Source organism: Ranitomeya variabilis, chromosome 2 (genome assembly GCF_051348905.1).
Source record: "Ranitomeya variabilis isolate aRanVar5 chromosome 2, aRanVar5.hap1, whole genome shotgun sequence".
NCBI lineage: Eukaryota > Metazoa > Chordata > Amphibia > Anura > Dendrobatidae > Ranitomeya > Ranitomeya variabilis.
Genome location: NC_135233.1, coordinates 910,757,633 through 910,781,750, shown reverse-complemented (window position 1 = coordinate 910,781,750; position 24,118 = coordinate 910,757,633). Strand labels below are relative to the sequence as shown.

Below are 24,118 nucleotides of genomic sequence, written 5' to 3'. Positions count from 1 at the left end.
GCCTCACCTGGCAGACGGGTTGTGGTGGCGTGACAAGGACCGGTCCTGGATTCAGCAACGACAGGATTCCTCGTCGAGACACCCTCCTCGCTCGTGGGTGAGCACGACCCGTAGCTACCCGGTGGGCCTGGATTCCCTGGGGTTCCGCAGGGGCAGGTTCCGGCATCTTCCCTGCAGGAGGCTCGTCCTCCGACGTCCCGGCAGCGGCCTGGAATGCGACGCACCGCTGGACACCCCGATCTATCCAGCCAACCTCCTTCCTCCACCGGGTGTAAGTTACCGCATCTCCGGGCTCCAGGTCGTGACTGTATCCTCCCCCGCAGGGTTCCACCTCTTCCCGATCCACACGGACCTGCAGTGGCTCTCCAATTTCTTGTATAACTCCCCGTCCTTCCCGGGAGTTGAAGAACACCACCACACCCCAGTGTGACGGGGGAACCTCCTCAGCATCCATCAGGTCAATCTGGACCGCAGGTTGGGGTCTATTCCTCCACGCCGTCATCAGGCGCCGCAGATGTTCTGCCTCCGGCAGGATCCTCAGGCCCTGTGCCTGTAGCTCGCACTCTGCCGCGGCCGGGATGGAGGAAGCAGGGGACACCGGAGTTAGGCGGACTTCCGTAGGCTGGCCCAGCCGAGCGGTCACACGGGCGTCGGCCTCCCGGCGGCGTGCTATCTGCCGGGCCTCGGCTGCAGCCACACACTCCTCGGACGGCGGCCAGTTGGGTCTGCCCGTCGGTAACTCCGTAAGGGCCAGTCCCTGCAACGATGGCGCATCTGGGGCTGTGTCGGGGGGTGCAGCCTCATGCTGGGTCGGGTCGTCCCCACACGGTACTCCCGGCGTCGCCATCTTTGCTTCCTCTCCAGTGTCTTCTTCCCGCGATCTCTTTCGTGGGTGGCCCCGTCTCCATGGTCTCCACCCTCCAAAGAGGATGAGAAGGCGGACCTCGGCTGCTGACGGACACGTCCTCAGGATGCAAAAATGTTTAGACTGGGCGGCCATTGTCTTTCGCGCTCTTCAGCTGGTCCACGCCTACTCCACGCCCCTCTTCTCCTCCTGCGCTCTCCTCAGCGCTGTAATGGCGGCTGGTTTTGGCGGCAAATGGCAATCCACAGTTTGTTTTTGCAATAAGTCACAGTCCAAGTATAATAAAGCACAGTTCCAAGGCACACATGACCTGATTCTTCAGGCTTAAGTAGATCCTGTTCGTGACGCCAAGTTGTAGCGCCCCCACTGCCGCAGGGCCGAGGGGTACCCGGTACCGGGCCTCTGGGTCTCTGGTCTGGGGTTGTCACGGTGGCTAGACCCGGTCCGTGACCCTGCTGAGGGGCGCCCAATGGAAGGTGTGGATGGTGGTGGTAGTGCGGTGCAGTGCTGGTCACAGTAAATAACGAGGACACCAGGTTGCAGTCTCTTTACCTCTTTACTGAAGGCTTCAGGATCCTCAGTCCGGAATACGGTTAACCAGGCTGCGCAAGTCCGGCCGGTCCGATGGCACCTCCAGAGTTCCCTTTGCAGGTGGAAATCTGTGCCTACCTTCTAGCGCTTGTGTGTTGCGGTCCTCCCCTCCTGTGCTCACGGGATAGTCCCCACAACTGTTGTGTCTGTTTCTAGTGTTCCCTCACAACTCGATTCTGATGTTCTTCTTCGTCCCCCAGATGATATGGCTAGGACGCACCCGTATGACGGGTAGGCTCGGAGCTCTTCCTGGACCCTAGTGTCGCCCTTCTCCTATTGTTGCCCCCTGTGTCTTCATAGGTGATTTGTGTGAGACAGCCCGCCTATAGCTGACTGTCCTGCCGTAGGTTTGAAGTATTGCTTGGAGCCTAGTACTTCCTCGGCGTTCCGGCCACCGGCTACGCGCCTCAGTAGGATGTTGCCTCGTCTTACAACACGACTCCTACTGGTATTTCTCCTTGTTGCGTTGATCTCGTTTCTCACTCAGCACAATATACCTCGCTTCTTGTCCTTTCTTAGGGCACCGCCGCTATCTAGTGCAGGCGTGGTCCCGTAACGTTCTCTCTGTTTGCTAGGTCTCTGCCAGGATCCCACCCCTGACAGGGACCCCCCTGAGTCTCTCCCCGCAACACCCTCTGCCACAGGGTGTTGCCTGTTCGATTCCCAGTCAGCTTCTGTCTAACTTCCTATCCAACCCCCAGTTTTACCAGATTGTGAGGAGTGGCCTAATACATAGTACCCTTAGCTCCCCCTGGAGGCCAGACTGTGAAGTGTATTGGTGTCTGTGATACCTGGTCAGGTGAACTCCTTCAGTGCCATCAGACGTACCATAGCCCCCCTTAGCGGCAGAGCATCAGTACTGCAACGACCAGGACTCTGGGGCGCTGCACGTAGCTGGTGGCCGGAACACCGAGGGAGTAACTGACTCTACGCATTACTTCAGAGACCGGCAGGACAGTCAATTCCAAGTTGGTTGCCCGACCTTAATACCTAAGAAGACACGGTGCCAAATTGTGGGGGTCGGGGTATCTCTAGGGTCCCTACAAACAAGCCCCAGGCTATCCCAGTCATACGGGTTGTCCTATCCATACCATCTGGGGGACAGAGAGAGAGAGAACATCAGAAACTTCCACGAACGTTGTGAGGACTATCCCGTGGTGCTCAGCAGGGAGGTACTACAACACACAGGCGCTAGTAGGAAGGCTACTGATTTCCACCTGGATAAGGGAACTCTGGATGTGCCTTCGGACCGGCTGGACTCAGCCTGCCCTGTGATCAGTGCTCTGGACTGTGGATGCTGAAGCCTTCAGTAAAGGTAAAGAGACTGCACCCCTTTTGTGTCCTCGTTATTCACTGCGCCTTACATCGTCCACCATCACCACCTACACATCTGGGAAGCCCTGGGGATATACTTCACCTGTGGGAAGGTATACCATCTAGCTGCCACTCCATCACCCCAGTGGACCCCTAGCAGCGTCGGTCACCCTGACCGAATACCACAGGTGGCGTCACGAACACTAGACAAACTCCACCTTTAATTGGATGCCCCTCAAAAGGGCCACGGACCGGGTCAGGCCACCTTGACATCCCCCAAACCGAAGGGCCCGCTACCGGGTACCCCATTGCCCTTGACGTGGGGGCGCTCCACAAACATTTTGTCAGTGATATGCTATAACATATCTCATCTTCCCCTGATCTCTGGAAAAGCAATTGTTTGTGGCTGGTATGTTGCCTGACCATCTTTTCTTCTGAGAGACTCTGCCTCTAACATGCTCTTTTTTTTTCATTAGTACAACTTATTTTTCCAGCCATTTGTTAACCCTGTCCCATCTTTTTTGAGATGTGTTGCTGCCATCAATTCCTAAACTAGTTATTTTTTACAAATGAAATGGAAAAATGTATAACATTCACCTTCTAATCTGTGATCTATGTTCTGTTGTGAATAAAATATGATGATAAGAGATTTCCAAATCATTGCATTCATGTTTTCTTTACATTTGACACAATGTCCCAACTTTTTTAAATTGACTTGTACTTCTCCATGTGAGATGGGAGTGGACTCAGAGTAGCCACACCACCTTCTCCTACTGTTCCCCTACTAGATGCTCCTCTGTCTTCAAGCAATGATAGATGTAAATGTTTTTACCTAATGAATCACCGTCCTCGGCTTTTAGGCTGCACTCTGTTAAATTCAATGACTTTAATTCACAGTTGCTTGTAAAGTGCTGTGTGAGTCTAGATAAGGCTCCTCCGAGACCATTGTTCCATGATAAATCCAATACTTGTAGATTAGGAATATGCTCAAGTGCTTCCCCTGTGTGGAAGAGAAAACTAGTGGAACAACACATGTATGAAATACGTCATATTCTTCCTGACATCAGACATTGCTTTCATCTTGTTACCTGAGAACATTATGTTATACATGTCTGCTATCTACATCCCTTCTGTAGTCACTGCGGGCAGTAGGCAGCAGCAGAAACAGCTTACACATACAGGGGCATCTCACAAAATTAGAATATCATAAAAAAGTTATTTTATTTCAGTTCTTCAATACAAAAAGTGAAACTCATATATTATATAGTTATTACAAATAGAGTGGTGTATTTCAAGTAGTTAATTTCTGTTAATGTTGATGATTATGGCTTACAGCCAATGAAAACCCAAAAGTCATTATCTCAGTAAGTTAGAATACTTTATAACACCAGCTTACAAAAATGATACAATTTAACATCCGAAATGTTGGTGTTTTGAAATGTATGTTCAGTAAATACACTTTTGAGAGGGGCCAGGGCTGTAGTCGTGGATTTCAATGGTGGCTGCTTCAGCGCATCTTGGCCCTCCGTCACATACACACAATGTCTCAGGGGTAGCTTACCTTTTTGCCCGCTTTCCCATCAGTCTGGATCCTCTTTGGTTCATTGTGGGTTTCTTCCTTGGGGTTCCACACAAATAGAAAAAGAGTCAACTTGCAGCTTAAAATAAACATTTTTACATTCTCTGCCCATCCAGTTCACATTTATGTACAGCGCAAAATACTTCACAAGACACAGCATTTTCTGTCACTGTGCTGTCTCTCACTTCTTCAGGAATATTGCTGGGTCTCACCACTGTCCCCGGTACCGCAGCACTCTGTCTGACCAGTCTGACTAACTGTAGGAGTTCCTGGTCTGTTTCGCACCAGACACGCAGGCGTCTTCCTAAGTAGCTGACCGGCATCCTGACAAAGCTGCCCTGTATTCCTTGGTTTCTCTGGCAAATGTTACTACTGGACTCTGGACAGGCTGGGCTCCTTTATTTGAATGTAACATTATGGGGCTCAACTGCTCTGTCTGGGCTTTGAGGCCCTACTGACTAAAACCCAGGAAGCTTACTATCTTATCCCAGCTGACCCCTCCTATCTTAACTAATTCATATACTAAGGGCCTATTCCTATTGCTGTCCTACAATGCCCCCCTCTAGTGGGCTATTCCTATCACTACCCTTTCCCTATCTATACAATACAATATACATACTGTATGTATACATTGCACTATACAGCTTTATTATAATATACATTACATTATCAAGTATAGCAGCTTTACAGGGACGAAATCAGGAATGGTGGGGGTACAAATCAGTCTCTGTAGCCCCTTACACTCCCCCCTCCTTTAAGAATGGTCATACCTGACCATATGATGCTAGAAAAAAGAATACAATTGTAATATATTTAGGGAAATATTCCACACAGGGAGGTAAACAATGAAACAAGATATGAAGTCTTTCAGCTCAGCAGAGGGTGCCGGAGATCACCCGCCGCAGCTGCAACAAGTCTTTTGGTCTCGAACAAGAGTCCGTTTTCGTTTAACAACCCTAAAATAGGTGCCTTACTACAGTTCTCCAGATAGCACCTCAAGTGCATTTCTGCTCATTTTGATCTGTTCATTAGGTCTCCAGTCCCTGGAGGGGTCCTTCCCCTCCCTCCTTTGCAAGGAGTATGGCCTAAACACGTGTTAGCTGCATGTTCAGCAGGCACACACACAGTCCATTTTTCCAGTCAATGCGGCGTGGCATGGAGGTGATCAGTCTGTGGCACTGCTGAAGTGTTATGGAAGCCCAAGTTGCTTTGACAGCAGCCTTTAGCTCGTCTGCATTGTTGGGACTGATGTCTCTCATCTTCCTCTTGACAATACCCCATCATTTCTATGTGGGGTTAAGGTCAGGCGAGTTTTCTGGCCAATCAAACACAGTGATACTGTTGATTTTAAACCAGGTATTGGTACCTGTGGCAGTGTGGACAGGTGCCAAGTCCTGCTGGAGAATTATATTTCCACCTCCAAAAAGCTTGTCGGCAGAGGGAAGCATGAAGTGCTCTAAAATTTTCCTCCAGACTCCAGGTGTTGTTCTCAGATGAAAGTAAATTTTGCATTTCATCAAATCAAGGTCCCAGTGTCTGGAGGAAGAGTGGAGAGGCACACAATCCAAGCTGCTTGAGGTCTATGTTACTATGTTACTATGTTAGTGTGAAGTTTCCACAATCAGTGATGGTTTGGGGAGCCATTTCATCTGCTGGTGTAGGTCCACTGTGTTTTATCAAGACCAAAGTCAGCGCAGCCATCTACCAGGAAATTTTGGAGCACTTCATGATTCCCTCTGCCGACAAGCTTTTTGGAGATGGAAATTTCATTCTCCAGCAGGACTTGGCACCTGTCTACACTGCCAAAAGTACCAAAACCTGGTTTAAAAACAACAGTATCACTGTGCTTGATTGGCCAGAAAACTTGTCTGACCTTAATCCCATAGAGAATCTATGGGGTATTGTCAAGAGGAAGATTAGAGACACCAGACCCAACAATGCAGACGAGCTGAAGGCTGTTATCAAAGCAACCTGGGCTTCCATAACACCTCAGCAGCCCTATAGACTGATTGCCTTCATGCCACACTGCATTGATGCAGTAATTGATGCAAAAGGAGCCCCAACCAAGTATTGAGTACATTTACTGAACATACATTTCAGTAGGCCATCATTTCAGATGTTAAAATCATTTTTTCAAGCTCAGGTTATAAAGTATTCTAATTTACTGAGATAATGACTTTTCCGTTTTCATTGGCTGTAAGCCATAATCATCAACATTAACAGAAATAAACACTTGAAATAGATCACTCTGTAATGTGAAACTCTATCTAATATGAGTTTCACTTTTTGCATTGAAGAACTGAAATAAATTAACTTTTGATGATATTCTAATTTTCTGAGATGCACCTGTAGAATAACATTGTGTGTTTAACGTATGATAAAATCAATTGCTATGATGAATGATATGTAAACCAAGGATCAGTGCAAAAGCAGAACTTGTCCATGATACATAAAAAATATTTAAAAAAATTACTGTAAGTGCTCGTGCACTTGTTCGATTTTCTCGTAAAAGTCCTGGTTTTCACAGATAGCACTTGTACCTATTACATTCTAGCGGGCTGTGCACATGACCGATTATTTCCTCGAACCGAATGCTTCTCGGTAAAAATCAGAGACATGTCTGATTTTGATCCAAGTGGGTCAGTTGAAAAAATCAAACCGCAGTCGGATGACATCCAAGTGGCGTCTGATTTTCATGGATTGACAGAAAGGACAAGTTGGAGAAATTTTTTTTTGCTCTACATCCAAGTAAAACTGATCCCACTTTGTTTTTCATGTATGCGGAAAAATTGGTCATGTGAACCTACCCTTTGGATTGTGGTTGTACAAATTAATAATAAATCTTACTATGCCACTTTTCATATGAGAGGCATGCAGACATTTTTCTGAGGTTTTCTACATTGTAGTCCATATGCTTATACATTTTATTTAAAATCTGACTAGCGCACGCTGCAATTTTTTTCACCTGGACATTCAGTCCGTGTAAAAAAGACAGTCATCTGAATAGGTCTTTTGAATAATATTTGTACGAGTGCTGTCCATTTTTTTCCACAGACTTTTTCCCTATTCCAAAAATATGGTCGTGTGAACATAGCCTAGCTCGTATTTAATATATTTTTAATAACCTGCTACTCAAAATACAAAATATCTCAAGCCAAAGTAAACTGACAAGCAGAAAGCAGCTCCGAGTAATCCATTCATATGTTTATTTTTAGGGAGGTGATTGGAACATGTTGATTATTCTGAGTAATGAAAATGATGCGTCTCCCACACCTTGAATGTAAACATGTGCATATGGAGAGCACGTAATAAAGTCTCTGCCTCCAGTCTCTGTTTTCTTATAAGGAAGTGATGTAATTATTATCATTATTATTTTACAATGGAAGCACACAACGGTTTGTCCAGGGTTTTTGTGGAGCTAGTCCAGCTGGCATAGCCACGTACGACTGGCTAGCACAAAAAGTGCTTGGAAGGGTTTGCAATCTCTAGGGAATAGCGGCACAGATTATAAAAGACATATTAATGGAAATTCTTGTTTGCCATGTCCAACAAGAACTGAGCTCATGGGATTGAAGATTTTTCTTTTGGTGAGTTTTATACACATACAGTATGTGAGCCAGATCATAGATTTATTTGGTCACCTTTAGAGCGCTGTCAGACGGCCATGTAACACAGACGATGATCACCTCGCAAAGCTCGGACTGGCCGGCGGCTCTCCTGACCCGAGCGTGACACCTGTATAGAAATACATGCAATCACGCTCGGGTCAGGAGAGTCCGAAGACTGCGCCCTTATAATAAATTATGCACTTTTATAATATATTTTATTTTAATTTCTCGTCATTTTGAATATCTCTGCTTGTTGGTCGTAAAAAGGAGGATTCTTGTTTACATTTAGATTCTGAGAACCTGTTTTCATCACTCCCAACTGAGAAAGGCATGTTGTTAGGGATGAGCAGACCCGCCGAAATTTGGGTTCTGGTATCTGACCTGAACTTTAGTCCAAAGTTCAGTTTGGGTACCGGAAGTATCATTGAAAACAATTGGGACCCAAAAATTTTGAGCAGGAAAATTCTCTTTCTCGCGCTCTCGCTTTCTCACTTCCTCCGAAACTCCAAACAATACAACAGACTTCCCGGAGAAGTCCGTGTTTGGAGTTTAGCACAGGACACTAACTTTCCGGTACGAGCCCTGAATTTTTAAGTATGGGGTCACTCATCTCTACTGATGAGCGCTCTCAAACTTTAGTTAGATTCAGGTTTCTAAGATGGCTTTAGCCCCAAATACATGCATTTAACTCAAAAAATGCTTCTAAAGTTGTTCTTTTTGTTCTTTAACAGTTTGTTTCTGAAGGATTAAAATCTGTCCTGAAAATGGACACCCGGGTACAGTTTAGGTTACGGTACCATAAAGAGATTACCATACTTTTGTCCAGTATGGAGATTCCTATTGGATGACTGGTAGCAGAGATATTGAAGACCAGAATAAATTGATGCAAAAGGAATGCTCTAAAATTGTGTAACTTTTCATTTTACAATGGCGATCTTTTGTCTGCAAATGCATAAGGCCTCAATCAGACGTCCATGATTTTTATCATATGTAAAATCACACCCCTTCGTTCATAAGTGGTTTGTGTCCAAGTTTCATCAGTGTTTGTACCAACTTTTACCACTAGTGTTTCATCAGTGATTTTCACGTATGAAAAAAAAATATACTGTATAAATTGCAAAGCTTCTCCTATCCATTACAATGTAACCACGGACAGCGCCTGGATTGTACATTGATGACATCCGAGTGCGTCCGTTATTTTCATGGACCCATAGACTTTGATGGGTATTTTTGATCTGCAAAAAAACACTGACATGTGAAAATCACAATAGACTTTGCTGAAAATCAAGGATAGACCATGTTCGTGATTCAGGGACGTCGGAATGAAATCCAAAAGCGAGTAAACATGGTGAAACGATTCAACTGTGGTAGCAACATAACGTGCCATAGTCATAAGATCACAAACATTAAATTGTAACCTGGTTGGTCATGCCCATCCCAGAAAGCCATACCCAAAGCACCAGCATCATCGGCTGTCAGACCACAGTTACTTAGGCTCAGTATTCTTAAACTACTGACGTGACCAAGGTGTGGGGTCAACAACATCATAGATCCACCAACCAACTCATTCCAAGAAAGGTCAATTTCTTCAGCATCTGGTATAAATGGCATCAATGAACCTAAGGGAAAATAGAAGAATTCAGTTATAAGGAGCTAATTTGCTATTGAAAATAGTCCTTTAGTTACTTATGATTATTATTATTATTATTTATTTATACAGCACCATTACTTCCATGGTGCTGTACATGAGAAAGATATACTGATAAATTTAGAATCATCGCTCCTCTGCATCTCTTCTTCAGGCCGCCTTCCTTCTTATTGGCATTTCTTACAGGTTGAATCAATCGCTCCTTCTTCTCTTGGACACAGCAGCCAAATGTTGGATGTACATAAGTCAAAAAGAAGCTATGAACGCTCTATAAAAAATGCCATCTTTTTGTGCCATCTCTCAAACTTTTGGTGCATTATGCGCTAATTATGCAAGCTAATATATGTATTTTCCTGTACGCTTTTATTTAGGAGAAAACTGCATAAAAAGGCTATATTTGCTTAAAACCCCCCTGTAAAAGGTATATGAAAATCACAGCAATTTTTTTCAAGTAAAAAAAGTAAAAAAAAGCATAAAGATTGGTGATGAGCGAGCGGGTGTGGATAAGGTGTTATCTGAGTATGCTCGTGTGTTAATAGAGTATCTTCGGGTTGCTCGAACACTATGTCCGAGTCCCCGCGGCTGCATGTCTCACGGATGTTCAACAGCCGCAACACGTGCAGGGATTGCCTAACAAATAAGTTATTCATGCATGTGTTGCAGCTGTCGAACAGCCATGAGACATGCAGCCGCAGGGACTCAAACATAGTATTCGAGCGCCCCCAAAGATACTCGGATAGGACCCGAACATGCTCGGATAACACCTTATCCACGCACGCTCGCTCACCACTAATAAAGATGCTTTCCTCTTAGATACATTTATGGCATGTGATAGGTTAGATCCTTACTGATCAGATGTTTTTGACACATCCTATTGAGAAGCTATGGATTTGTAAAAAAACAATCCTTTTGATGATAATATTTTTACATTTATATTGAAAATAATGTAGTTTAGTTTCTTTCTTTTATTGCTCGGAATAATACCTGCAATGGAATATAGCTTGAATTTTGTACCAAATACGTGAAGTCTTAAAAAGTTACTCAAGATTTGTGAGCAACATAGTATCCTAGCTATGTAAGATGACTGCATCCAAAATGTGGCTGGTAAAAAAGCCATTCATAGATAAATGTGTAATGCAGGTGTGCAAAAATATTAAATGGAGTTATTAGACTTAGCACGCAGTCAGACGGCAGTATAAATCGAACCAATATTGGAACACAATGCACGGACTGGCCGGTGGCTCTCCCGACCCAAGAGTGACAGATGCATTGAAATACATGAAGATGTCACACTCGAGTCGGGAGAGCCACCGGCCTGTCTGTGCACTGCGTTCCGTTCTCGGTCCGATATACACGGCCATCTGACTGCATCCTTATAAACATTAAAAGATCAGCAATGTTATAAAAAAAACTGCATGTGCAGTTACCCTGAGAAGCAATGCTTGTAGGGTAGAATACCTATGGACATATGGATTTCAATAGAGCATGATAGGTCCTGATACAGGATCCTACAGAAAAACTGTGTATGCCCTTGTATGAAATTCGAAGCATATAAAGGCACAACAGAGGACTTATGCACCTCTATAGAAGCCATATTATGGTTCCCTACAAATATATGGCTATGCCCTTAGACAGGGTTAGCATAATGCTGACAAGGAGCGATATAGTCTGCCAGTAGGCTAAAAACCATACAGAAAAACATGCTGCTGATTGCTCTGTATCTGCGAGTATCTGCTCTGATTGCTCTGTATCTGTGAGTTGATAATACTTGATTTTTATGTACTTCACTTGCCCTTGCGCTAAAAAAAGAATATGCACCATTATAATACCATTAGGGTGCGGCAGAAAGTTTCCAAAGATAGCCCCTACCAAACAGACATACATTAATGAAGGTCCAGGAAAAGGTATTTTGGTGCCCTAGGCAAGGAATGGCTCAGAAACTAAGGTAAAAGGACCCCTAATTAGTGATGAGCGAGTGAGCTCGTTACTTGAGATTTCCAAGCATGCTCGGGTGTTCTCCGAGTATCTTGGGCATGCTCGTAGATTATTTTTGTGTCCCTGCAGCTTCATAATTTATGGCTATTAGACAACCTGAACACATGCAGGGATTGCCTGCTTGTTAGGGAATCCCCACATGTATTCAGGCTGTCTAGCAGCCCCAAATCATGCAGCTGTGGAGACAAAAACATAATCTACGAGCACGCCGAAAATACTCGGAGAACACCCGAGCATGCTCGGAAATCTCGAGTAACGAGCACACTCGCTCATCACTACTACCCCTAAAGCATTCAAAAATGCTAGCTCTTTCTTCATTATTCACTGGACTGGAGACAAAACACTGGAAAATGCCAGCAAAGAAGACATCACTAAAACCATGTGGAAACCCTAAAAAAAAATCAAAACTGTCAGAACATTGAGGAAATGACTGAAAAAAAAAAGACATAATAGACTCTTCTGGAAAAAAAACACTGATTTTTTTCAACTGAGCATCTTCTTCTTGAAAAACATGGGGGATTTGCCTGTGTTTGAAAGACTCCATGTGTATGTACCCTAAAACTGCTCAAGGAAATGCTTCAGAAAAAGAAAATCTCCTTCAAAAACTCTACAAAAAAGGAGTGCTTCCTGAATTGTTAAACTCCTCTAAAACCTGTGTGTGAATGCAGCCTTAGTCCATGTAAGTGATGCTTTGTAATATAAAAGAGCATGCGGTATTTCTAAATAAGATTAAATATAATACAGGAGAATTTGCTGACATTTTAGATCACTAATGCAGTAAGTTGTTATACTTGCCAAGTTCTTGTATGCCAGTAGCTGTCAGACCACAATTATTCAGGTTTATAAACTGATATTCAGCTTTTTTACCAAACTTCTCCATAAACTGCTGTACCTTCAACCATCCGGATATTTCTGAATCCAGCTCATCCTCTCCTGTGTAATGCACAATATTGTAAGTCCATGATACATTGTCCGCTGCATTGCTCGCTACAGCTAGGCTTCATGCACGCAGTCATAGTAGAAATCAATACTACGGAGGTGCAATCATTCTGAACTGTCTGTCTCTACACGGTGTTCTGTACAGGTACCATATGAGTTCTAAGTAATTACCTGCTTCAATGGAGTATGGCAAAGGTGCCTTGTGCAAAGATAGCAATTTATCCACTTGCTGGTCAGTGGAGGTCCAACTGATCCACCTGCTGATCCTGAGAAAGTGGCTCTAATATCTTGGCTTAAACCATTTAATGTTCAATTTCCTACTAATCCAGCAACTGTAGTAGTTTTACAGGATTCTGTATTATACCAGCCTACCCCAATAAGCGGATTAGGCTGGTATAATCAGTGACACTGGTAAATATATAATATACTAGGTGAAGAGCCCGGCGTTGCCTGGGCATAGTAAATATCTGTGGTTAGTTATAGCACCTCACTTCTCTTATTTTCCCCATCACGCCTCTCATTTTCCCCATCACATCTTTCATTTTCCCCCTCACATCTCTCATTTTCTCCCTCACACCTCTCATTTTCCCCCTCACTCCTCTTATTTTCCCCCTCACTCCTCTCATTCCCCCCTAACACTTGTCATTTCGACCTCACATCTGTCATTTTCCGATCACTCCACTATTTTCCCTCACTCCTCTCATTTTGCACTCACACCTTTTCATTTTCACCTCACACCTCTCATTTTCACCTCAGTATACACATGTTTGTCATCTCCTGTATATAGTATATACCTGTATGTCATCTCCCCTGTATATAGTATATACCTGCTGTGTGTCATGTCCCCTGTATATAGTATATACCTGTATGTCATCTCCTCCTATATATAGTATATACCTGTATGTAATCTCCTCCTGTATATAGTATATACCTGTGTGTCATCTCCTCCTGTATATAGTATATACCTGTATGTCATCTCCTCCTATACATAGCATATACCTGTATGTCATCTCCTCCTGTATATACTATATATCTGTAGGTAATCTGCTCCTGTATATAGTATATACCTGTGTGTCATCTCCTTCTGTATATAGTATATACCTGTATGTCATCTCCTCCTCTATATAGTATATACCTGTGTGTCATCTCTCCTGTACATAGTATATATCTGTGTGTCATCTCCTCCTGTATATAGTATATACCTGTGTGTCATCTCCCCTGTAAATAGTATATACCTGTGTGTCATCTCCTCCTGTATATAGTATATATCTGTATGTCATCTCCTCCTGTATTAGACCTCGTTCACACGTTATTTGGTCAGTATTTTTACCTCAGTAATTGTAAGCTAAATTGGCAGCCTGATAAATCCCCAGCCAACAGTAAGCCCACCCCCTGGCAGTATATATTAGCTCACACATACACATAATAGACAGGTCATGTGACTGACAGCTGCCGGATTCCTTTATGGTACATTTGTTGCTCTTGTAGTTTGTCTGCTTATTAAACAGATTTTTATTTTTGAAGGATAATACCAGACTTGTGTGTGTTTTAGGGCGAGTTTCGTGTGTCAAGTTGTGTGTGTTGAGTTGCGTGTGGCGACATGCATGTAGCGACTTTTGTGAGATGAGTTTTGTGTGGCGACATGCGTGTAGCAACTTTTTGTGTGTCGAGTTGCATGTGACAGGTTAGTGTAGCAAGTTGTGTGCAGCAAGTTTTGCGCATGACGAGTTTTGCGCGTGGCGAGTTTTATGTGTGGTGCCTTTTGAGTATGTGCAAGTTTTGTGTGAGGCAACTTTTGCATGTGTTGCAACTTTTGTGCATGTGGCAATTTTTCCGCGTGTGCAAGTTTTGCGTGTGGCGAGTTTTCCATGAGGTGAGCTTTGCACGTGTGGCGAGTTTTTCATGTGGAGAGTTTTGCGCGTGGCGAGTTTTGAGCGGCGACTTTTGTGTTTCGACTTTTATGTGGCGAGGTTGGTGTATGTGTGGTGAAATGTGCGCTGAGGGTGGTATATGTGTTCGAGCACGTGGTAGTGTGTGGCGCATTTTGTGTGTGTGTTCATATCCCCGTGGTGGTGTGGTGATTATCCCATGTTGGGGCCCCACCTTAGCAACTGTACAGTATATACTCTTTGGCGCCATCACTCTCATTCTTTAAGTCCCCCTTGTTCACATCTGGCAGCTGTTAATTTGCCTCCAACACTTTTCCTTTAATTTTTTCCCCATTATGTAGATAGGGGCAAAATTGTTTGGTGAATTGGAAAGTGCGGGGTTAAAATTTCACCTCACAACATAGCCTATGATGCTCTCGGGGTCCAGACGTGTGACTGTGCAAAATTTTGTGGCTGTAGCTTCGACGGTTCAGATGCCAATCCCGGACATACACACACACACACACACACACACACACACACACACACACACACACACACACACACACACACACACACACACACACACACACACACACATACACACATTCAGCTTTATATATTAGATTAATATATTGGGTAAAACTTAACTGTAATAACTAGTAATGAGTGAGTGTGCTCGTTACTCGGGATTTCCGAGCATGCTCGGGTGTTCTCCAAGTATCTTGGGCGTGCTTGGAGATTATGCTCGAGTCGCCGCAGCTGAATGATTTGCGGCTGCTAGACAGCCTGAATACATGTGACAGTTGCCTGTTTGTTAGCCAATCCCCACACGTATTCAAGCTGTCTAGCAGCCGCAAATCATTCAGCTGTGGCAACTCAAACATAATCTCCGAGCACGCCCAAAATACTCGGAGAACACCCGAGCATGCTCGGAAATCTTGAGTAACGAGCACACTCGCTCATCACTAGTAATAATACGTTGGGTGAAACTTTCTAATTTTGATTTATTTCCTACGTTTTAGAATAGTGAATAGATTATTCCAAAATTATTAGCCGTTAAATGATGGGCCCATATTTTTCCACCATATCTTCAACCTTTGGCCCCAATTAATCAAAGCGATTATGCCAAAATTAAATCGCTTTGAAAAGTTGCAAATTGTTTGTGTAACACAGAGTTTCTCCTAGCTGCGACAAAGTGGGCAGAGCTGGGGTGTGACAGAGTGTGATGAACCTTGCTTGTCAAATTCACGACAACGGTGGTGTTCCTTATGTCAGAAATCTTATTGTCATGATCCAGCTCGGAGTTTGTTTTCTGCTTTTCCCTCTCTGGATTGGTTATGCGGGAATTAATCCCCTCAGCCTCGTTTTGGACCTGGCTGGGCTTTTTAAGTCCTCTGTAGTCTGCTGGCCAGCGTCAGTGATAATTCATGCTTCCTGGCTAGAGGAGCTGAACCGTACACCCTGGTGTTCCTTCTGCCTCTGACTTCCCTTATTTGTATTAGACCCGTTCCCTACAGTTTATGACTCTGACTCTACTTCTTGTGTTCCGTCTCTGTACCACGTTCCCGACCGGCTTTTGACTCTCTGGCTTGTACCCCGACTTTGTCTTAAGTCTCATGTTTTGGATACCACGCTCCTGTTTGGCTCTGACTTCTGACTTGTCTCTGACTACGTGCTCTGCTGTTACTTCTGGTACCTCGTCTCCTGCTTGTTGCGGACCGGCCTTTCTGACTACTCTGCCACCTCCTAGTAATGCCTTGCATTGTGGTGCTACACGGTGAGTGCTACTTTGTCCCCCTTACCTGCGCCCCCTGGGGGAGGTTGCGTGCAACTGCCTTGCTGTTGCATCACACTTACACCATTCACCGTCTCGAGTAAGATTTGTGACAAAGTGCACACGTAGGCGCCTGCCACTTAGCGCTTCGACTTGATTGATTAAGAAGTGTGCACCTCCTAATGAATCCTGCACCTCATACTACATCGCATCCCTTCATCAAGAACAGAGTGAAAAACGCAGCTCTTGATGACTCGGGCCTAAGTCTCTGGTAGTTTCAGCTATTTAAAGAACCTGTCAATTTATTCATGCTGCTTGAACCAAGAGCAGCGTGATTCTACAATGCAGCTATGCATGTTTTACTTTGAGATATTGTAGCCTTTAGGTGGAGACACACGTTGAAAAGCCGTCCGGGAACTATGTGTGTGGTTACTAGTCCAAGGCTGGTTCCCGGTGCCTTCAGCCTGCCCCACTCCCCTAGACAGACAAGTCTCTAATTGTGTGTGTTTCTGTAGGAAAGCCTGTCAGTACTCAGCCGACTCTTCAAAGTTTTTTTCTCTGAAATGCCGCAACGATTCAAAGTAAAGCATACAAGGCTGCAAATACACAGCCTCTGCCTGATTCATTCTGCCTGTGGTTCATAGGTAATAGATTAACAGGAATGTCTGCATCTGCAGTCACTTGCTGGCCAGGAGAACTAGCACTATATTTATCTATAAAACAAGATTAGAAGATTTTCCATTTGCAAACTACCAGGGTTATGGAGATGAGAAACAATTAGACATATGATAATCCTTCATCCCTTAAGGGTATGTGCACATGTTGCGGATTCGTGTGCGGAATCTGAAAAATTACCTGCGGAAGTACAGCGGATTTACCGCAGTTTTTGTGTGGTTTTCACACCTGCGGATTCCAATTATGGAGCAGGTGTAAAACTCTGCGGATTCTGCACAAAGAATTGATATGCTGCGGTTTATTTAATTTAAATAAACCGCAGCGTTTCCGCGTGGTATTTTCCGCAGCATGGGCACTGCAGATTTGGTTTTCCATAGGTTTACATGGTACTGGACACCGCATGGAAAACTGCTGCGAATCCGCAGCGTCAAGTCCGCTGCGGATCCGCAGCCAAATCCACAAAGTGTGCACATACCCTTAAGGTTAAGTTCACACGAGTTTTTCGTTGCTGTATATATTAGTCTTACAGTCTCGCATAAACTCACCTGTAGTGCGTGTTTGAAATCCAAAACATGGAATACAAGGAGATAGTAGATTACTGACCTTTTATATGACTGGTTTCTTCATTTCCCTTTTTATAGTCCACATGATCCCCAGGTACAGATTTTTCATCAGAGCCTTGATCGTCTTTTGGATTTGTTGTCTTTGTAGCCTCTTTATCGAAAACCTTGAAGAATCTCTTTACTTGGAATATGTCACTCTTTCCTTTATCTGATTTTTTCTTTTGTATCTGACTAAATATCAGATCAAATGGAGACTTTTTTTGTGCTTCTCCCTCCTTTTTCTCGGATCCTTGTTAAATGTAAAAAAAAATAACTGTATTTTGTGTGCAGCAATGCAAAATATATTAGCATTATATATATATATACTGTATATGCAACACGCGCTAGGGCCGTGGGGTACTCGGAACCGGGTCCCACTGCTCTTAAAGGGATGGTCACGGCAGCAGTGACCCGGTCTGTTACACTTGGCGCGCAATTAAAGGGATGGGGAATGGATGGTGGTGGAAATGGGAATAAAGTTTGTATAGGGAAAGGGGGATTGTTAGTGATGGCACCTGTGGTGTTCGGCTATAAATGGCCGACACTGCTTAAGGAGACCGCTGGGGCCGATGGTGATGCAGCTGGGATGGTTCTGCTCCCCACAGGTGGAGCGGGGCCCCAGATCTACCGGTGCAGTTCTGTAAGGGACTGGTGGACGTTGGGGTGCAGGACTGAGAGTCCAGGACTGAGGGTGCGGGAATAACTAGAGGACACAAGGGTTGCAATTTCTTTACCTTTAATCTCAGGTTGAAGGTGCAGTCCAGGGCACAAGTCACAGCTGGTGATGGAGATCTGGGCAGCCTGGAAGCAATTCAGAGTCCCCCTAGCCAGGTGGGGTTGGAGGCCTTCCTACTGCGCTGTTCTGTGGGTGCTTGGTGCTTTTAGTTCTCCTCAAGTCCCTTTCTCAGTCTGTCCACTAAGTGAAACACTAACTGCATGGCAGGCAGCTTGTTGTGAAATTGGATTCTGGGCTCCCCCGGTGGCCACTTGTGGAATTGAACTTGTGTGCATCATCCCCTCTGTTCACCTGCTCCTATCAGGATGTGGGAGTCGCTATATAACCTTGCTCCTCTGTCAGTTTCTTGCCGGTCAACAATGTAATCAGAAGCCTTCTGTGCTTGTTCCTGCTACTAGACAACTCCCAGCTAAGTTGGACTTTTGTCCTTGTGTGTTTTTGCATTTTGTTCCTGTTCACAGCTGCTGTTTCGTTACTGTGTCTGGAAAGCTCTTGTGATCGGAAATTGCCACTCTGGTGTTATGAGTTAATGCTAGAGTCTTAAAGGAATTTCTGGATGGTGTTTTGATAGGGTTTTCTGCTGACCATGAAAGTGTCCTTTCTGTCTTCCTGCTATCTAGAAAGCGGACCTCGATTTTGCTAAACCTATTTTCATACTACGTTTGTCATTTCATCTAAAATCACCGCCAATATATGTGGGGGCCTCTGTCTGCCTTTTGGGAAAATTTCTCTAGAGGTGAGCCAGGACTGTCTTTTCCTCTGCTAGGATTAGGTAGTTCTCCGGCTGGCGCTGGGCATCTAGGGTTAAAAAACGTAGGCATGCTACCCGGCCACTTCTAGTTGTGCGGCAGGTTTAGTTCATGGTCAGTATAGTTTCCATCTTCCAAGAGCTAGTTCTCATATATGCTGGGCTATGTTCTCTCGCCATTGAGAATCATGACAGTTTGACCGGCCCAAAAAAGGGTTAAATTACTGGCTGAGAAAGGAGAGAAAAAAGAAGTCTGCTACAATTTTTTTTTATTTTTTTTCCTCTAGTTCTGAGTGTGCTCTTAATTGAATCACTTGCTAGTCTGCCTATACTGCAGCCTTCCTCTCTTTCTCTCCTTCTAATCCTTGAATGGCTCTGTGTTCACCTGTTTCAAATGGATCTTCAGAGTGTAGCTACAGGTTTGAATAATCTCGCCACAAAGGTACAAAATTTGCAAGATTTTGTTGTTCATGCACCTATGTCTGAGCCTAGAATTCCTTTGCCTGAATTCTTCTCGGGGAATAGATCTCACTTTCAAAATTTTAAAAATAATTGCAAATTGTTTTTGTCCCTGAAGTCTCGCTCTGCCGGAGACCCTGCACAGCAGGTCAGGATTGTAATTTCCTTGCTCCGGGGCGACCCTCAAGACTGGGCTTTTGCATTGGCACCAGGGGATCCTGCGTTGCTCAATGTGGATGCGTTTTTTCTGGCCTTGGGGTTGCTTTATGAGGAACCTCATTTAGAGCTTCAGGCGGAAAAGGCCTTGATGTCCTTGTCTCAGGGGCAAGATGAAGCTGAAATATACTGCCAAAAATTCCGCAAATGGTCTGTGCTTACTCAGTGGAATGAGTGCGCCCTGGCGGCGATTTTCAGAGAAGGTCTCTCTGATGCCATTAAGGATGTTATGGTGGGGTTCCCTGTGCCTGCGAGTCTGAATGAGTCCATGACGATGGCTATTCAGATCGATAGGCGTCTGCGGGAGCGCAAACCTGTGCACCATTTGGCGGTGTCTACTGAGAAAACGCCAGAAAATATGCAATGTGATGGAATTCTGTCCAGAAGCGAGCGGCAGAATTTTAGACGAAAAAATGGGTTGTGCTTCTATTGTGGTGATTCAACTCATGTTATATCAGCATGCTTTAAGCGTACTAAGAAGCCTGACAAGTCTGTTTCAATTAGCACTTTACAGTCTAAGTTTATTCTATCTGTGACCCTGATTTGTTCTTTGTCATCTATTACCGCGGACGCCTATGTCGACTCTGGCGCTGCTTTGAGTCTTATGGATTGGTCCTTTGCCAAACGCTGTGGGTATGATTTGGAGCCACTGGAGGCTCCGATACCTCTGAAAGGGATTGACTCCACCCCATTGGCTAGTAATAAACCACAATACTGGACACAAGTGACTATGCGTGTTAATCCGGATCACCAGGAGGTTATTCGCTTTCTGGTGCTGTATAATCTACATGATGTTTTGGTGCTGGGATTGCCATGGCTGCAATCTCATAACCCAGTCCTCGACTGGAGAGCTATGTCTGTGTTAAGCTGGGGATGTAAAGGAACTCATGGGGACGTACCTTTGGTTTCCATTTCATCATCTATTCCCTCTGAGATTCCTGAATTCTTGTCTGACTTTCGTGACGTTTTTGAAGAACCCAAGGTTGGTTCACTACCTCCGCACCGGGAGTGCGATTGTGCCATAGACTTGATTCCGGGTAGTAAATACCCTAAGGGTCGTTTATTTAATCTGTCTGTGCCTGAACACGCTGCTATGCGAGAATATATAAAGGAGTCCTTGGAAAAGGGACATATTCGTCCTTCGTCATCTCCCTTAGGAGCCGGTTTTTTCTTTGTGTCTAAGAAAGACGGCTCTTTGAGGCCGTGTATTGATTATCGACTTTTGAATAAAATCACGGTTAAATATCAATATCCGTTACCACTGCTTACTGATTTGTTTGCTCGTATAAAGGGGGCCAAGTGGTTCTCTAAGATTGATCTCCGTGGGGCGTATAATTTGGTGCGAATCAAGCAGGGGGATGAGTGGAAAACCGCATTTAATACGCCCGAGGGCCATTTTGAGTATTTGGTGATGCCTTTTGGTCTTTCAAATGCCCCTTCAGTCTTCCAGTCCTTTATGCATGACATTTTCCGCGATTATTTGGATAAATTTATGATTGTGTATCTGGATGATATTCTGATTTTTTCGGATGACTGGGACTCTCATGTCCAGCAGGTCAGGAGGGTTTTTCAGGTTTTGCGGTCTAATTCCTTGTGTGTGAAGGGTTCTAAGTGTGTTTTTGGGGTTCAAAAGATTTCTTTCTTGGGATACATTTTTTCCCCCTCTTCCATCGAGATGGATCCTGTCAAGGTTCAGGCTATTGGTGATTGGACGCAACCCTCTTCTCTTAAGAGTCTTCAGAAATTTTTGGGCTTTGCTAACTTTTATCGTCGATTTATTGCTGGTTTTTCTGATGTTGTAAAACCATTGACTGATTTGACTAAGAAGGGTGCTGATGTTGCTGATTGGTCCCCTGATGCTGTGGAGGCCTTTCGGGAGCTCAAGCGCCGCTTTTCTTCCGCCCCAGTGTTGCGTCAGCCTGATGTTGCTCTTCCTTTTCAGGTTGAGGTCGACGCTTCTGAAATCGGAGCTGGGGCGGTGTTGTCGCAGAGAAGTTCCGACTGCTCCGTGATGAGACCTTGTGCTTTTTTTTCCCGTAAATTTTCGCCCGCCGAGCGGAATTATGATATTGGGAATCGGGAGCTTTTGGCCATGAAGTGGGCTTTTGAGGAGTGGCGTCACTGGCTTGAGGGGGCCAGACATCAGGTGGTGGTATTGACTGACCACAAAAATTTAATTTACCTTGAGTCTGCCAGGCGCCTGAATCCTAGACAGGCGCGCTGGTCGTTGTTTTTCTCTCGGTTTAATTTTGTAGTGTCGTACCTACCGGGTTCTAAGAATGTTAAGGCGGATGCCCTTTCTAGGAGTTTTGAGCCTGACTCCCCTGGTAATTCTGAGCCCACAGGTATCCTTAAAGATGGAGTGATATTGTCTGCCGTTTCTCCAGACCTGCGGCGGGCCTTGCGGGAGTTTCAGGCGGATAGACCTGATCGTTGCCCACCTGGTAGACTGTTTGTTCCTGATGATTGGACCAGTAGAGTCATCTCTGAGGTTCATTCTTCTGCGTTGGCAGGTCATCCTGGAATCTTTGGTACCAGGGATTTGGTGGCAAGGTCCTTCTGGTGGCCTTCCCTGTCACGAGATGTGCGAGGCTTTGTGCAGTCTTGTGACGTTTGTGCTCGGGCCAAGCCTTGTTGTTCTCGGGCTAGTGGATTGTTGTTGCCCTTGCCTATCCCGAAGAGGCCTTGGACGCACATCTCGATGGATTTTATTTCGGATCTGCCTGTTTCTCAGAAGATGTCTGTCATCTGGGTGGTGTGTGACCGTTTCTCTAAGATGGTCCATCTGGTTCCCTTGCCTAAGTTGCCTTCTTCTTCCGAGTTGGTTCCTCTGTTTTTTCAAAATGTTGTTCGTTTGCATGGTAGCCTGAGAATATCGTTTCTGACAGAGGGACCCAATTCGTGTCTAGATTTTGGCGGGCATTCTGTGCTAGGATGGGCATAGATTTGTCTTTTTCGTCTGCTTTCCATCCTCAGACTAATGGCCAGACCGAGCGGACTAATCAGACCTTGGAGACATATTTGAGGTGTTTTGTGTCTGCGGATCAGGATGATTGGGTTGCTTTTTTGCCTTTGGCGGAGTTCGCCCTCAATAATCGGGCCAGCTCTGCCACCTTGGTGTCCCCGTTTTTCTGTAATTTGGGGTTTCATCCTCGATTTTCCTCCGGTCAAGTGGAATCTTCGGATTGTCCTGGAGTGGATGCTGTGGTGGAGAGGTTGCATCAGATTTGGGGGCAGGTGGTGGACAATTTGAAGTTGTCCCAGGAGAAGACTCAGCTTTTTGCCAACCGCCGTCGTCGTGTTGGTCCTCGGCTTTGTGTTGGGGACTTGGTGTGGTTGTCTTCTCGTTTTGTCCCTATGAGGGTTTCTTCTCCTAAGTTTAAGCCTCGGTTCATCGGCCCGTACAAGATATTGGAGATTCTTAACCCTGTGTCCTTCCGTTTGGACCTCCCTGCATCCTTTTCGATTCATAATGTTTTTCATCGGTCATTGTTGCGCAGGTATGAGGTACCGGTTGTGCCTTCCGTTGAGCCTCCTGCTCCGGTGTTGGTTGAGGGTGAGTTGGAGTACGTTGTGGAAAAGATCTTAGACTCTCGTGTTTCCAGACGGAGACTCCAGTATCTGGTCAAATGGAAGGGATACGGTCAGGAGGATAATTCTTGGGTCACTGCCTCTGATGTTCATGCCTCCGATCTTGTCCGTGCCTTTCATAGGGCTCATCCTGATCGCCCTGGTGGTTCTGGTGAGGGTTCGGTGCCCCCTCCTTGAGGGGGGGGTACTGTTGTGAAATTGGATTCTGGGCTCCCCCGGTGGCCACTTGTGGAATTGAACTTGTGTGCATCATCCCCTCTGTTCACCTGCTCCTATCAGGATGTGGGAGTCGCTATATAACCTTGCTCCTCTGTCAGTTTCTTGCCGGTCAACAATGTAATCAGAAGCCTTCTGTGCTTGTTCCTGCTACTAGACAACTCCCAGCTAAGTTGGACTTTTGTCCTTGTGTGTTTTTGCATTTTGTTCCTGTTCACAGCTGCTGTTTCGTTACTGTGTCTGGAAAGCTCTTGTGATCGGAAATTGCCACTCTGGTGTTATGAGTTAATGCTAGAGTCTTAAAGGAATTTCTGGATGGTGTTTTGATAGGGTTTTCTGCTGACCATGAAAGTGTCCTTTCTGTCTTCCTGCTATCTAGAAAGCGGACCTCGATTTTGCTAAACCTATTTTCATACTACGTTTGTCATTTCATCTAAAATCACCGCCAATATATGTGGGGGCCTCTGTCTGCCTTTTGGGAAAATTTCTCTAGAGGTGAGCCAGGACTGTCTTTTCCTCTGCTAGGATTAGGTAGTTCTCCGGCTGGCGCTGGGCATCTAGGGTTAAAAAACGTAGGCATGCTACCCGGCCACTTCTAGTTGTGCGGCAGGTTTAGTTCATGGTCAGTATAGTTTCCATCTTCCAAGAGCTAGTTCTCATATATGCTGGGCTATGTTCTCTCGCCATTGAG

At 45.0% G+C, this 24,118-nt stretch overlaps 1 protein-coding gene across 1 annotated transcript in view; it reads right to left on the bottom strand.

Moving 5' to 3' along the window:
- Positions 1–24,118, bottom strand: part of LRRC31 (leucine rich repeat containing 31) — a 52,140-nt gene that overhangs the window by 20,182 nt on the left and 7,840 nt on the right. Inside the window, exons 2-5 of the mRNA XM_077290582.1 lie at positions 17,463–17,711; positions 12,396–12,533; positions 9,409–9,576; positions 3,603–3,770 (exon numbers count right to left, since the gene is read on the bottom strand). Of these exons, the coding sequence (XP_077146697.1) occupies positions 3,603–3,770; positions 9,409–9,576; positions 12,396–12,533; positions 17,463–17,711 (723 nt within the window). The remainder of the gene's footprint in view (positions 1–3,602; positions 3,771–9,408; positions 9,577–12,395; positions 12,534–17,462; positions 17,712–24,118) is intronic.